The sequence below is a fragment of the Mchenga conophoros genome, linkage group LG20 (genome assembly GCF_057382185.1).
Source record: "Mchenga conophoros isolate Kocher_MC1m ecotype Shallow Benthic linkage group LG20, M_conophoros_male_GT1.1, whole genome shotgun sequence".
NCBI classification, from domain to species: domain Eukaryota; kingdom Metazoa; phylum Chordata; class Actinopteri; order Cichliformes; family Cichlidae; genus Mchenga; species Mchenga conophoros.
This window is the reverse complement of record NC_140545.1, coordinates 31,162,074-31,175,067: the sequence shown is the minus strand read 5'-3', so window position 1 is coordinate 31,175,067 and position 12,994 is coordinate 31,162,074. Positions and strand designations below refer to the sequence as shown.

At 39.1% G+C, this 12,994-nt stretch overlaps 1 protein-coding gene across 1 annotated transcript in view; it reads right to left on the bottom strand.

Annotated features, from left to right (window-relative positions):
• syt6a (synaptotagmin VIa) overlaps positions 1–11,783 on the bottom strand; it is a 96,291-nt gene extending 84,508 nt beyond the window's left edge. Inside the window, exon 1 of the mRNA XM_085258998.1 lies at positions 11,586–11,783. Within this exon, the coding sequence (XP_085115124.1) occupies positions 11,586–11,742 (157 nt within the window). The 5' untranslated portion in view covers positions 11,743–11,783. The remainder of the gene's footprint in view (positions 1–11,585) is intronic.
• Positions 11,784–12,994: the final 1,211 nt, after the last annotated feature.

The following is a 12,994-nucleotide window of genomic DNA, read 5'->3' as shown; positions in this document are numbered from 1 at the left end:
TTGAGACAAATTTGATTTAAACAGACTTTTAAAATTCAGTGGAGTAAAAAGTAAAAGTTTCCCAGTGAAATATGGAAAGAGCAGATTTGTAAAAAGTGACAGATTTCTGTGGAACTACAGTACAAACTATTTCTAAAACCTACAGTGTTTATATATTTCCATTTAAGTGCTGTACTCTACAACTGGTTGTCAGATGAGGATTATTAATTCATTTTGACCTCTGTGATTAAAACATTGACACCTTTTATTATGCTCCAATCCTATTGTATATCTTCATGAATATACAGATCCATAGTGGAAGCCACACACTTTTGTGATTAAACATAGTAAAAAACACATTATGTAACAACATGGGGACAAAGTATCTAAAATGTGTTAATAATACTACTGAAGGCCTAAATGAAGACGTGCCTTTGAGCTAAGTGTCATTCTTTCAGATGTGGAGAGTTATAGAGAGTCAAACAGATGGACCCTCGGGTATTTTGTTTTAACCCAGTACATATTTGAAGTTATGCAGCTTTGTTGAGCTTATTGTTGCATATAAACATAAACATTGTTTTTGTAATTTTTTCAAGTAATGTTTGCAGGAATTTTTATGGTGGGAAGAAGATATAATCAGATTCATTCTGCAGTTGTCAAGCTATGTAAAATCATACCCATAATTTATCAATACAAACATTAATGTCAACCAAGTCTGGTTCTAAACTGTGCAGAATTGCACTCCCCAGTCACTTTATTAGGTTAACTTGCTTAGCTGTTCATTCACACAAATATAATCAGCCAGTCACGTGCCTGCAGTTCAGTGCATTTGGTATCATTTGCAGCTTGAGACACTCTGCTGAAAGGTGATTTACGCTACTTTGACTATGACATGGTTGTTTGTGTAACTATCTCAGAAACAGATTATAGAAGATTGTAAAAAATGTTACCAGGTCTGATGAGTTTCAATTTCCGTTGCAACATCAGTTGGTAGATTGAGGATTAATTAATGGTTAAGGCTGCTTCTGGTGGAGTGATGTGGGGGTAGGGTTCTTGGCACACTCTGGCCACTTTAGCACCAACTGAACATCATTTAACCACCACCTACCTGAGTATTATTGCTCACTATATCTATTCCTTTATGGCTACAGTGTACTGGTGTTCTGTTGGCTGCTTCCAGAAAGATAACGCACCGTGTCACAATGTCAAATGCCATCTCAAACTAGTTTCTTGAATGTGACATTGATTTTGCTGCCCTCAACTACCCTCCACAGACATCAGAGCTCAGTCCAATAGAGCAGCTTTGAGATGCGGTGGAACAGGAAATTCATAACACTGGTGTGAAAAAGAAAGGTCTGCAACATCTGTGTGATACTATCGTGTCAATATTGGCTAAACTCTCAGGATAATGTGTCCTTTGAATCTATGGCATGGACAATTCAAGCACTTCTGAATGCAAATGTGGGCCAAAACCTGACCCCTCTGTGTACGTTTGAAGCACTGTACTGTTTATAAAATTGTTTTGAAGATAAACGTTAATTAATATGGACCTAACCAAAAAAATGACACTTTGTTACACTATAACTTACAAATTTATGAATATCCAGAGCCACAGTGGCAGACAGACACTACTGTGACTAAGCCTACTGAAATACATATTTTGGCCATATGGGAGCAAATTAATTACATTTTTTTACATTTTTATTATCATTATTATCATTGATAAGCTGTAAAGTTATACACAGACAAATAAATGTAAATAAATGGAGCCTCAGGTATCTGCTTTTAATCCAGTGAAAGTCCCTATATGGAACAGATATATATTAAATAAATCTTATAAAGTTTGTATCTGTCTTGTGTGAAACTTGTATGAAAAGCATACAAGAGTGAAAAAAGAGATCCCTGGAAAAATTATATAAATGAAACTTTTATGTTTTGGATACTTCCTAAAACAATATATAAAAGTAATGAGAAAGTGGCCACTTTCATGAGTAAATCATATAAGCCTTATATGATTCACTATATGAAGTAGGCCACATCTTATGCAAGTCTTTTATAAGTTTTTTCTATTTCTTTTCCATATGAAAAGGAGAGCTTTTTATTGTTTACAGGCATTCTTATGGTTGGAACAAGATAACATCAGATTTATCCTGTGATTCTGTGCAGTCTGCATGTCTTAGAGCTGACACTATTGAGATACTCATTCAATAAATCAGCAAATAATGACACTCCTCACACATCCTTTTCTTTTTATTTTCTCTCTCTTTCGTGAGTTCCTGCACACAGATATCAGTAAAGTTGTGGCTGCAGAAGCCTTCTTGTCCTTAGCATCTAGCCATCTTGCTAGTTCAGCAGAAGGGAAGCATAGCCTTGGTTACTTTTATGTGGCAGGTAGTTTCAAATGCAACTTTTCAGACAGCTCAACAAAAGTTCTGAAATATGCAAACTGTTTCTGTGTGCTGAGTGATAACTTCACTTAGGAAAGTTATCTAAAGGCTGTGTAAAACTGTTGAACAGTAGGCTGTGTGGGCTAATATTTTGGTGTAGTGGTTTACTGTAATGGACTACCTTGGGCTGTAATGACAATCATAGACAGGTTAGAAATATGCACATTAAAAACAAAAACGTCTTTCGATAACATCCCTCCAATTTTTCGTGTGCCTTTATTCGCACTTCTGACTTTATTTTCTGGAACAATAGTGTATACGGAGTTCAGCCGTTTAGCGATACCCAGCAAGCCTGCACATTAATTTGTGTGATGAAGTGTACAGGCCCCGTGTCTGAGTCTACACCATCAACCACTGGCAGGGTTGATGGTGTAGACACTACCCGTGACAGGAGTGTCGGCCCCACACACCCGAAGCTTTCACCGTGACAGACAGCTCAACAGCCATTATGACAAAACAGCAACATGAACCGAACCAGCCAGTGAAACTTTGAGAGAGATGAGATACTTGAGGCTCAGTTAGGAAAGAAGATGGAAACGAGCAGGGCTTGACATCTGCGAGGCAAGAGTCAAACAAAGCAAAACAAAGAGAGAAAGTAAGACAAGAACAACAGGATTTTCTCTCTCTTAGCTTCTGCAAAGAATTTAGATCGTCTCGCAATACCCGACCGCTTTTTTATGCTGATATAGCCAACATGTTTGTTACCACGCTCTGGTAACTAGCAAACTGCTCTGTGGAGTAAAAGTGTAGCCTTTAAAAAACTACTCACTATTATTAGCAATTAACACATTCACTTTGCAGGATTTTTCACGCATGCTTTAAGCGTGTGAAAGAGTTGGAGATGTGTGTGTCAATGAGAAGGAGTCAGGTATAAAAGTTTAAAGTACCAGTTAGATTTTAGATCTGTAATACTGTATCATCCAGCCAAGGCTTTACTATTTTCAGGATAGGGTTCAAAGTTAACATCCTCTTTCCTCTACCTTGTGGTTTTGAACCCCAGTTGTGCAGGATGTTGGATTTCTGCCACAGTGCTGAAAACAACATGTGCAAAAACATATGAAGGAGGGTGATTGCAAAGAAAGAGTTAATCTGTTCACTGTGCTGTCTTTGTAAATACAGACAATAATCTTTTTTTAATATAAAAATTCAGATTGTGCAGGCGCAACATGTTAGCAAATCTGGAAGTTCACTTCTCAGAGTTATTGTTTTAAGACCAGCATTCACAAAGTGTGACTGGTCCGCAGACCCAAAGAATTGCACAACTGGAAATTTCTTTCATCCACTTCATGTCATCCTGTGTCATCTTAAGGTGCTTGGAACAAGACCACACAGCAGGCTAAACCTTTGTAAATTTGACCAGTACACCTTAGAAAATGTCACTTCACCAGGAGTTCAAGACTTCACCAAGACTATAAATATCATCACAATGACACATTACATTTACAAACAGTGCTTGATGCACATATTCTCTTGTGTAGCCCTCCATCCTTGGCTTGGTACTGTGGTATTTTAGCCTTTGGGAAATCTTTGCTAATATATTGCACATTTGACATTTTATTTGCCAAAAGTGTCTTTAAATCCATCTTTTTTTACAGTCCAGATTCGCATCTGTCCCCCCAGCAGCTTATTTCGGAAGCTATTTACATTCGATTATCATTATTCATGACGTTTGACTCTGATCCAATCGGAACAATCTAATGAATAATGCAAATTTCCTTATGCTACATCTTTATCTGGGAGTAATGAGCGCAGCTAGAGATGTAAGAACGTATAATAGGACGGCCCCCTCAGAGGTGCAGAGTCGGATTGTCAGTCGGAAAAACCTCGATGTAGCTTCCAAGCATATTTAATTTGAATCGCCGATGTGACGTAACAGCTCACGCCACCTTAAAATCACTCACACTCCAGGCTTGAATTTCAAAAAAGAGGTAGGAGCACACTTTTGACCAGAAGTGATTGACTCACACCGCTGACTTATCCTCACCCTTTAAGTTGACCTGACTCCTCAGCTGCTAGCTGCTTCACTGTTGTCTCTAGCAAGTGGCTAACGGTGTCTGCCTGCAACTTGGTGATGAGGAGGTGGTGTGCAGAATCACATTAGCTTATCTACCTTGTGACAGTTGTGAAATATGCCTGCTTTTACCCACCTATGTCTGAAATCTGGGACTGTTGGTTAAAAAAGCGAAGATGAATTTTGTTGGTAAATTCTCCCTGTGCGAAAAACAGAAAGCCTGACTGGCAGCAGCAGTCGTGAGGCTTAGCGAACTGTCAGTTAGTGCTCAGTTGCTGTATATTTGTGCCAGCTTGTGCTAGAACGTTAAGCTTCAGTGGGGCAAAAGGGATGTACAAAAAAAAGAAAGATTTTCTCATCCTGTGTTGTGTCTCGCCTCATCCTGTGAGCCTCTCACCACTGCGCCCACTTGGGGCCTGATTCTTTAATCAATAAACCAATGTTACTGCTCAATACCTCAGTGAATGCTTGCACAGTCTGATAACCTGAGAAACTCACAGCAGGTTTCTGCATTACTCATCCTCTAAAACCTTTTTGTCATTAATGACACTGATGCATTTTGTAAGGGAGAGCACCATGAAACACTTCCACAAAGGTAAATGAAAGCTGTTGGAGTTCTCTGTGCTACAGAGTCCCAGAAGAAGGATTCTGATCATTTATTAATGGAGATAGATTCACATTCATAATAGTGCCACAGCTGTTCATCTGGGGAGCTTAAAACATCACTTGAAATGAGCACCTTCAGGGTCATCCCAGTTGCCATCGAGCTTTAAAAAAAAAAAGCTGGGGAGGGAAACTCAGAAGAAGCCTTCCGAGAAAGAGATGAAGGCATTCTCATTTACAATGCTTTTCACAGACTCCTTGATTGGTATTCAAGCCAGTGTTTGACTTCTGTCTTTAGTGCATTAATTTTAATGAAAAATGTGTTCCACATCGCCAGTCATCATTTCCTCCACATACTGAAAAGCCTACTGACCCGCTGCCAGTGTTGTGCCATGTCTGTGTGATTTTAACCACAGGCAAACCAAAGACCATTACATTATGTCTCCTTAGACTTCAAAGTGCAAAGGAGGGGTTACAAGGGGATAGTGCGAGCTATGAAAAAAATGTTTTATTATTCTAATGATTACAGCAGTAAAGACACGAGCCTTTGAGGACTGGCGTTTGGTCTTTTCCTGACAGCTGAGACAGACATTTTCCCCAGTGTTATCTCTCACAACAGGAACAGACGCTGTCTCCAGCCTTCTTTTGTGGTCTACAGTGAAATGTTGTATCAATAATACACCAAGACAGTATACAGGGGGTATGAATTATTGAAAGGCACGCTGGTTCGGCTGGGGTTCTAATCTCCACAGAGCAGTTAATTTGATGTTCTTGTTTTTCTGTTTTGGAATCAACCTGCAATGCACCATCCCTGCAAATATCACAGGCAGAGAGAAGCAGGCCACTGGGAACTAAATGAATGATCTACTGATGCTAATGTCCTCTGCCAGCCGAGGTCTTGCTTAATAAACCTCAAGATGAGACAGCCGTGTGAGAAATAACATGATAAAAAGTAAGCCTCGTCAATTCAAGCCCACACACCTGAAAGTGCGGCTGATAATGACAGTGGAATTAGTAATGAGGATGAGTGAAGGTGCATTCATCCATTTAGGCGCTACGAAGGCTTAAGGGTTATGCTTTGTAACCTGAATCAGGGCTCTGGAGTGAATATCAATATCTAAGGCAGGCAGCTGATTAGTGGGAAATGTTCACTCAGCAGAGTGTGAGACTCTGATCTGACTTTTAAATTATCTCGTTTAAAAAGTCATGTGCTGGTTTTCACAGCAGGTGCATCCAGACCAATACCCAGCATTGTTTGGGATATTATCAGCCAGCTTAAGAGTCAACAAACTGGTCAATAAATAAAATGGCATATTATCTCCCAGTCACATCAAGACAGGGGAAGTGGAGTCTCAGACTTTCTAATTAGTCGTTCTTATTTTGTCATAATCTGTTTGAATCTGTTGAAGGGACGCTCAGCTGACAGCGGGGGACTTAGAGGGAAATTTGCCATAGTGAAATGGCTTTGCTGCTGTGAGCATGATAGCTGCAGATATTTTCAAACAGCTGCAAGCCAAATGTGCCCTTTTTTTGGACTGCACACAGGGGAGAAAAAAGATTCATTTTTTCAGTTCTCATATTTCCTTAAATGGTGAGATGAAGATGTGTGAAATGTTAAATGAAAAATATCCACCAATTTGCAACCGTTTTTACAAATTTTCAGGTTATGCTATTTTTTTTTCCAGTTAAAGATGTGATTATAATCTGTGTATGAAATTAAAAGCAGATAGAAATCTGAGAAATTAGAAAAATGTATCCTAAGTTTGAATTTGATACTTTCCCAAAAGTCTGTACAGGGGCTGACAACCAATACATTTCCGTATGTTAAAAAGACACCTGGTACAACATCTCACTTTCAGTTAGCTTATTAGATGAACAGGTTACATGAATGTTTATAAAAAGCATCCCAGAGAGGCTGAATTTGTCTAAAGTAAAGATGGGGAAGGGTTCAGACACTTAGGTTTCTAGTGGTTCTCATTTGTGGTACGTAATGTTATCTAAAGTTTCAGAGAACCCAAAGAAACCCAGGGAAAAGGCTGTAAACCAAGAGTGAATCTTTGGGCCCTCAGACAGAACTGGGTTAAACATAAACATGATTCTGCAATGGAAATTAGTGTGTGAGCACAGGAACACTTCTAAAAACCACTGAGTGTAAACACAGCGTGTTTGTTTCAACAAATAGAAGTTACAACTCTACCATGCAATTACATAAAAACCAGCTGCTGTCCCTTGTCCATAGATCAGTTAAAATGGGCTAAGCTGAGGTGAAAAACGTATGTGGTGTGTGGTCCTTTTTGGAAATGGTATATTATTCACAATAACTATTACCATCACCATCACTGATTGTGACCTACACCGGTTTTCACACCTTGGCTCGTGTGATTAGGTAGAGGATCATTAGGGGGTCCATTGTCTCTCTTAGGGGGACACTCCCACAGGGCTTAAATCTCCACCATTTGACCCTAGAACTGAAGAAGCTTCTTGGATGAGAGGTGTAACATCTTCAAGAAAACTTAAAGAAGTTTTCTTGAAGAAAACGCACACATTCACCAGTGTGTGAATGTGTGCATGAATGGGTGAATGACTGGATATGTAAAGCGCTTTGGGGTCCTTAGGGACTAGTAAAGCGCTATATAAATACAGGCCATTTACCATTTACCATTTAAGTCAGGAAGCTTTTCTTTCCAAGAAAAGAGAACCTGAGAACCTTCTCAGACATTTTTCTTTCCAAGCGCTTTAGAGTACCATGACCTGGATGATTGAGAACCTTCACAGACACAATAACTATTAAAAACATGAAGAAAGAAGAGATCTAATACCGAAGAAAAAGACTGGGAAGCGAAATTTTGCTTTTAAAAATAAACCAGCTGATCTCCACAGTTATGAAGAACAGAGGTTTCTAAAAAGAGGTGATGCAGCAAAATTGTAAACATGCCCCTGCACTTTAAAAAATGCACGTTTTTTCAAACAATAGCATTTCTCAGTACTGTTTGTGAAGGCTCAAACATTGCCGCCCCAATATGACAAGTGGTAGCACTTTTAAAATCAGCCTTATGTGTTTTTGTGTGTATTTAATTTACTGATCAATTAAGAAATGGAATAGTTGAGTTAAAATCAGAAGAGCAATTCACAGAAAAAACAAAACAAACAAACAAAAAACATTCCTATTTTCTTACAAATTGGAACAAATATGTCAAAAACAAAATAAAAATCAGGCTATCAACTGATTTGTTAGCAAAACTAAATTGTGATCTCTGTTTGATTTCATTACAGTACCTTACTTGTGGTACTTAGGCTATTTAGAAGTAGAATGGGTAGCAGAGCCTTCAGCTGCCTGACCCCTCTTCTGTAAAGCCAGCTCCCAGTTTGGATTCACACTGGATCAGGTGACCCTGAACCCTCCATTAGCTTTGTTCCAATAGCTCTAGACTGCTGGAGTATTTCATCTTCACTCGTCTTTTTTCACTCACTATGTGTTTATACTCTGTGTGTTTAATTAGTTTTTATTCATTTCTAGCTCTCTTTCACAATGTAGGATTCTTCCCATCAAACAAGAGTTTTTCCTTCCTACTGTCGCCAACAGTGTTGGTCAAGTTACTTGAAAAAAGTAATCAGTAACTAATTACTGATTACTCCCCCCAAAAAGTAATCCCGTTACTTTACTGATTACTTATTTTCAAAAGTAATTAATTACTTAGTTACTTAGTTACTTAGTTACTTTTTAAAAACACGATTTACAACCTGAAGAGGTGATAAAGTGATAGATCTTTCAGCCCAATTCTACTTTTTCTACATAATCCATCATACAAAATGTAATCAAATGGAAAAGTCTCTTTTTTTAACTTGTTTTATCAGTTTTAATCTTTTAACTTTATGCATCAAGCAAAACATTTAATTATATGCAACATTCTCTGACTTGAATAAATTAGTTTAACATTTAAACCTATTTTCTGCACATTCCAGCACATAAAATAAAATGTTTTTTGTGTTTTCACTCACTCTTTCAAACAGATGCAAGTAAAACACAGCAGAAAATAAATAAAGTCAAAGACTCAGCGGTCCTTTTGCTCTATTTTCACCTGTAAAGCAGGAGCAGGGTAGGCGGAGGGTTACCCTGGTGTAGGTGTGCTGCGGTCAGTTGAAGAATCCGCGCGAGTGTCTCTGTGAGTTTCCCATCACGTCGTAGCTACTCGGTGCTTGCTCGGAAGTTTAGGGGTTTTTTTCGCTGTAAAAAGAAGTTTTCTTCCCACGCACGATGGACGCTAATGTTTTTGTCACTTTTTATGGAATCAAACTCAAAGTAAGGTCAGTACTTCCACACTTTAAACGCTGCACGCTCATACTCTCTCCCGCACTCGATATATTATCCATTGTTGATCTGCACACAGCTGCTGTCACCAACGTCGCACTTGCTTACGTCACTGTCATGAGACATTCTCGCAAAAAAAATCACGGTTTTAGTAACGCAGTAACGCAGCGTTCCTACGGGAAAGTAACGGTAATCTAATTACCGATTTTGCAATAGTAATCCCTTACTTTACTCGTTACTTGAAAAAAGTAATCAGATTACAGTAACGCGTTACTGCCCATCTCTGGTCGCCAACTGCATGCTTATGGGGGACCCTTGGAGTTTTCTCCATGTCATTGTAGGATCTTTGCCTTACAATATAAAGTGCCTTGCAGTGTGTGCTTTGTATGGATTTTGAATGAACAAATGTGTGACCACAGATTGCGTTTTGGCAATTACATGGTAGTAATATGTGTAATTTTTTATTTACTGTGATTTGTGATGAATAAGTTGTCACTTCAGTCTAAACCTATAAAATCTGTCAAAAATCTTTTATTTAAATGTCAGTTTTATTACGATCCTGCATTGTAAGTCATCTTGATGAACAAAAACTCAAATCTCTCTTTCTGCTGTAATCAGTGTTGCACAAAAATACGTGAAACAAGACCTTTTCTTCAACCCCAACCTACACATCCTCCAACACTATCAGAAGCAGCTTGTCTTTAGCTTCCTTGTGGCAGAAGGAATTTGCATCAATGGCCACATAACATGCAATGGCATGTAATGTCCCCGCAGCTCGGTAGTAGATGCCAGTGGCACTGTGATGTACGTTCAATTTCTCTGCTGAGGATGATGTGAGGTGACAGTGGATTTGGTCAGGATTGGTGTGACATGCACTCTTTGAGCAGGGGCCCATCTTCCATAAAAGCAGCAACAAATAACATTTCCTCTTTGCTCTGCACCTGCTGACGAATCTAAAGACTCTTTTTTTTCTGTCAAACACAGAAAGCTCAATGCAGTGCATGTGAACTTGCAGGAAAACTCTCTGGTTAGAAAAGGGAACATGAAATCAGATGGATTATAAAAAGAATCCAAATTGGGGTTATGGATAAACAATATGCAACAGTTAATGGAAATTGGCGGCGAAATAGTGTCCTGATAGACTTCCTATTTTAAACAATCTGTTCTTCTGTAGCTTGAATTTGCTTCATTTTTCATGCAAATTATTCTGTAAAAGTGTATAAATCGTGTCACTCTTCATGTTGTACACAGACATTTAACATTTAAATCCCATTTACTAAAAATCTTCACACAGTGAGACCTCAGGGAAGTCTGCCTTTCTAAATCTATAAAGCAACAAATCCTTCAAACACCCTGATGCATTTGACAGTGTTATCTGCAGTGTAAGTAAATTAAATCAAGCTTCCCCCGCTTTTAGAAAACTCATGCAATATTTGCTAGATTGAACTGCAAATTCTCATGACTAGAATTTGTAGCAGGGAAAAAATACACACAAATGCTGGAGCCTGTTGTCGAGCTGCTGCATTTAAAATATATTTGAAGAGAGGGATTATTCCTTTAAAGAGGGAGAAGCCCACTACAAGTGCAAGAGCAACAGATGCACAAGGCTGCAACAGATGTGTAAATCAGCCCTCATGAATAAGTCAAAAATCCCCTTTTTTATTATGTCGAAACTTTGCCGTACAGATTAAACGCGCGACTATCCTGCTTCTCCACAAGCTGCAGTTACATGTGTTCAGATTTATATTTAGAGGCATAAACCATACATGCCTGAAAATGTTTTTATTTTATTTTGATAGTAAGCTGTTGTGCTCAGGACATCACCGGGCATCACTCAGTCTTAAGGCTTATCCATTACAGTAAAGAAACTCTGCCTTCTGGAGCAAACTGATGAGTCAATGGGAATTTGTTTTGTTGTTATAAACCTTTTGCTCCCTGTTGCCCTGAGGTCACAAAAACTCATTAAGGATATATAAATGGCCACGAGTGTTCAGTGAAAGCCCTGTCCGAGTAACTATCTCTGAGCATACATGTGGGAAATAAATAGAAAAGGACAAGCACATGTTTAAGCAGATTGCTGCTTTCTTCGACTTTTGCATGACAGAAAAGCATTCACAAACAAAATCCATTACTATTAGCTCTGCTCTTGGAAACAAATGAGCATGGAGCCATACAAAGCAGAGAGAAAGTGCTGCCTTACAACCAGTGCACATCAAGAGCTAATGATATTACTCACCCGGTTCTTTGTGGTCAGAGCTGTGGCCAGACAATAGGAAAAGGAAATCCTGACAGGTGTCCTGATCCAACGATGTGCTGTTGTGCAGGCAGAGGTCAACAATTAGGGTCACAGCTCTCTGACAGACCATGTCATACTCCTCTCTGTCAGAACTCATGCTCCCAGCTGCATCCTCAGCCGCGTGTGCTCATCCAAGGGGACCAATACTCCCACGCACACACGCAGCAGGCTGGCATGCAGAAGATAAATGCAACTTGTCTCCGTCCTAGGCTGATTCTTCTCCTTCTTCTGCCGTCTCTCGAATGTGTGTGCATGTTTTCTTGTGTGCATGCATGCGTGTGCTTCACTTTCTTTGTGTGTTCATGTGTGTAAGCTTGTCCCAACATTGTGTGTGCGTGTGTGTAAGATGGACCAATATTTTTTAGTGCATAAACATTTGGTGTTTGTGCTGCTCCCCATGTGTGTGTGTAACTGTGTTTTGTAGACTTAATTAATCACATTTATCCCCATGTGTTATAAGCGCAGAATGATTGCATCACATTGACAGCAGGAAAGCAAGTCAAACAACAAACACTGATTTCAGTCAAACCTGCGTACTGTATACTATAAAATGTCAGAGCTTGATGACACCTTCAAGCCCCCTCACCTTTGGCTGTTATGCCACCACACATTCGTTGAGTGTGAACAGACTTTTAAAAAACAAGACTTGTTTTTCTCAAGTTGTCTAACATGGCTGGTCCCTGCAGGTCAGAGACTCCCCTGACACGAATTTCCCCTGAGCTGAACCACCTGTAACTACCAGGTCTCAGTCCCACAGACAATCCCCTATCGGTTCAACTGTGATCCCTTAATGACCTGTAATGATGATGGTTCAGCTCTTTGTGAGTAAGCAGGGCTCCATATAATGTGTTCAAATGGTTACTTTACTGATACACACTCATGCACTGTTTATACTCTAAAATACAAACTCAAATAGCCAGCAGTTTATACAGCTAGAGTTTCAGCTGCCACCATGTTTGGAACCAGAAGTGATCATATTTATGTGGAGTGATGTGTTATCAGCGAAACTTCTACTGAGCTTGGTTAGCAAGATATCTATAAACTGTGCACAAAGCAGATACCAGTGGAGTAGTAACACAGTATTCATTTCACACTAAAAATTATACAAAACCGAAGCTCAAACTTTTGGACTTACTGTGCCTCTCAGCAAACAAAGTGTTTATTGTCATATGTACAGAAGAAATAGCATTTCTCTATGCAATGAAGTTCTTCCTTTGCTGTCCATACAGAAATGCCAAGTAAGGTAAGGGTTAAAAGAACATGATGAATAAAGATAAAAATAAGGATAAAAAATAATGGAAGATTAATAAGTACAAAAATAAGTAAGTCAAGACAAGTGAGGTATGCAG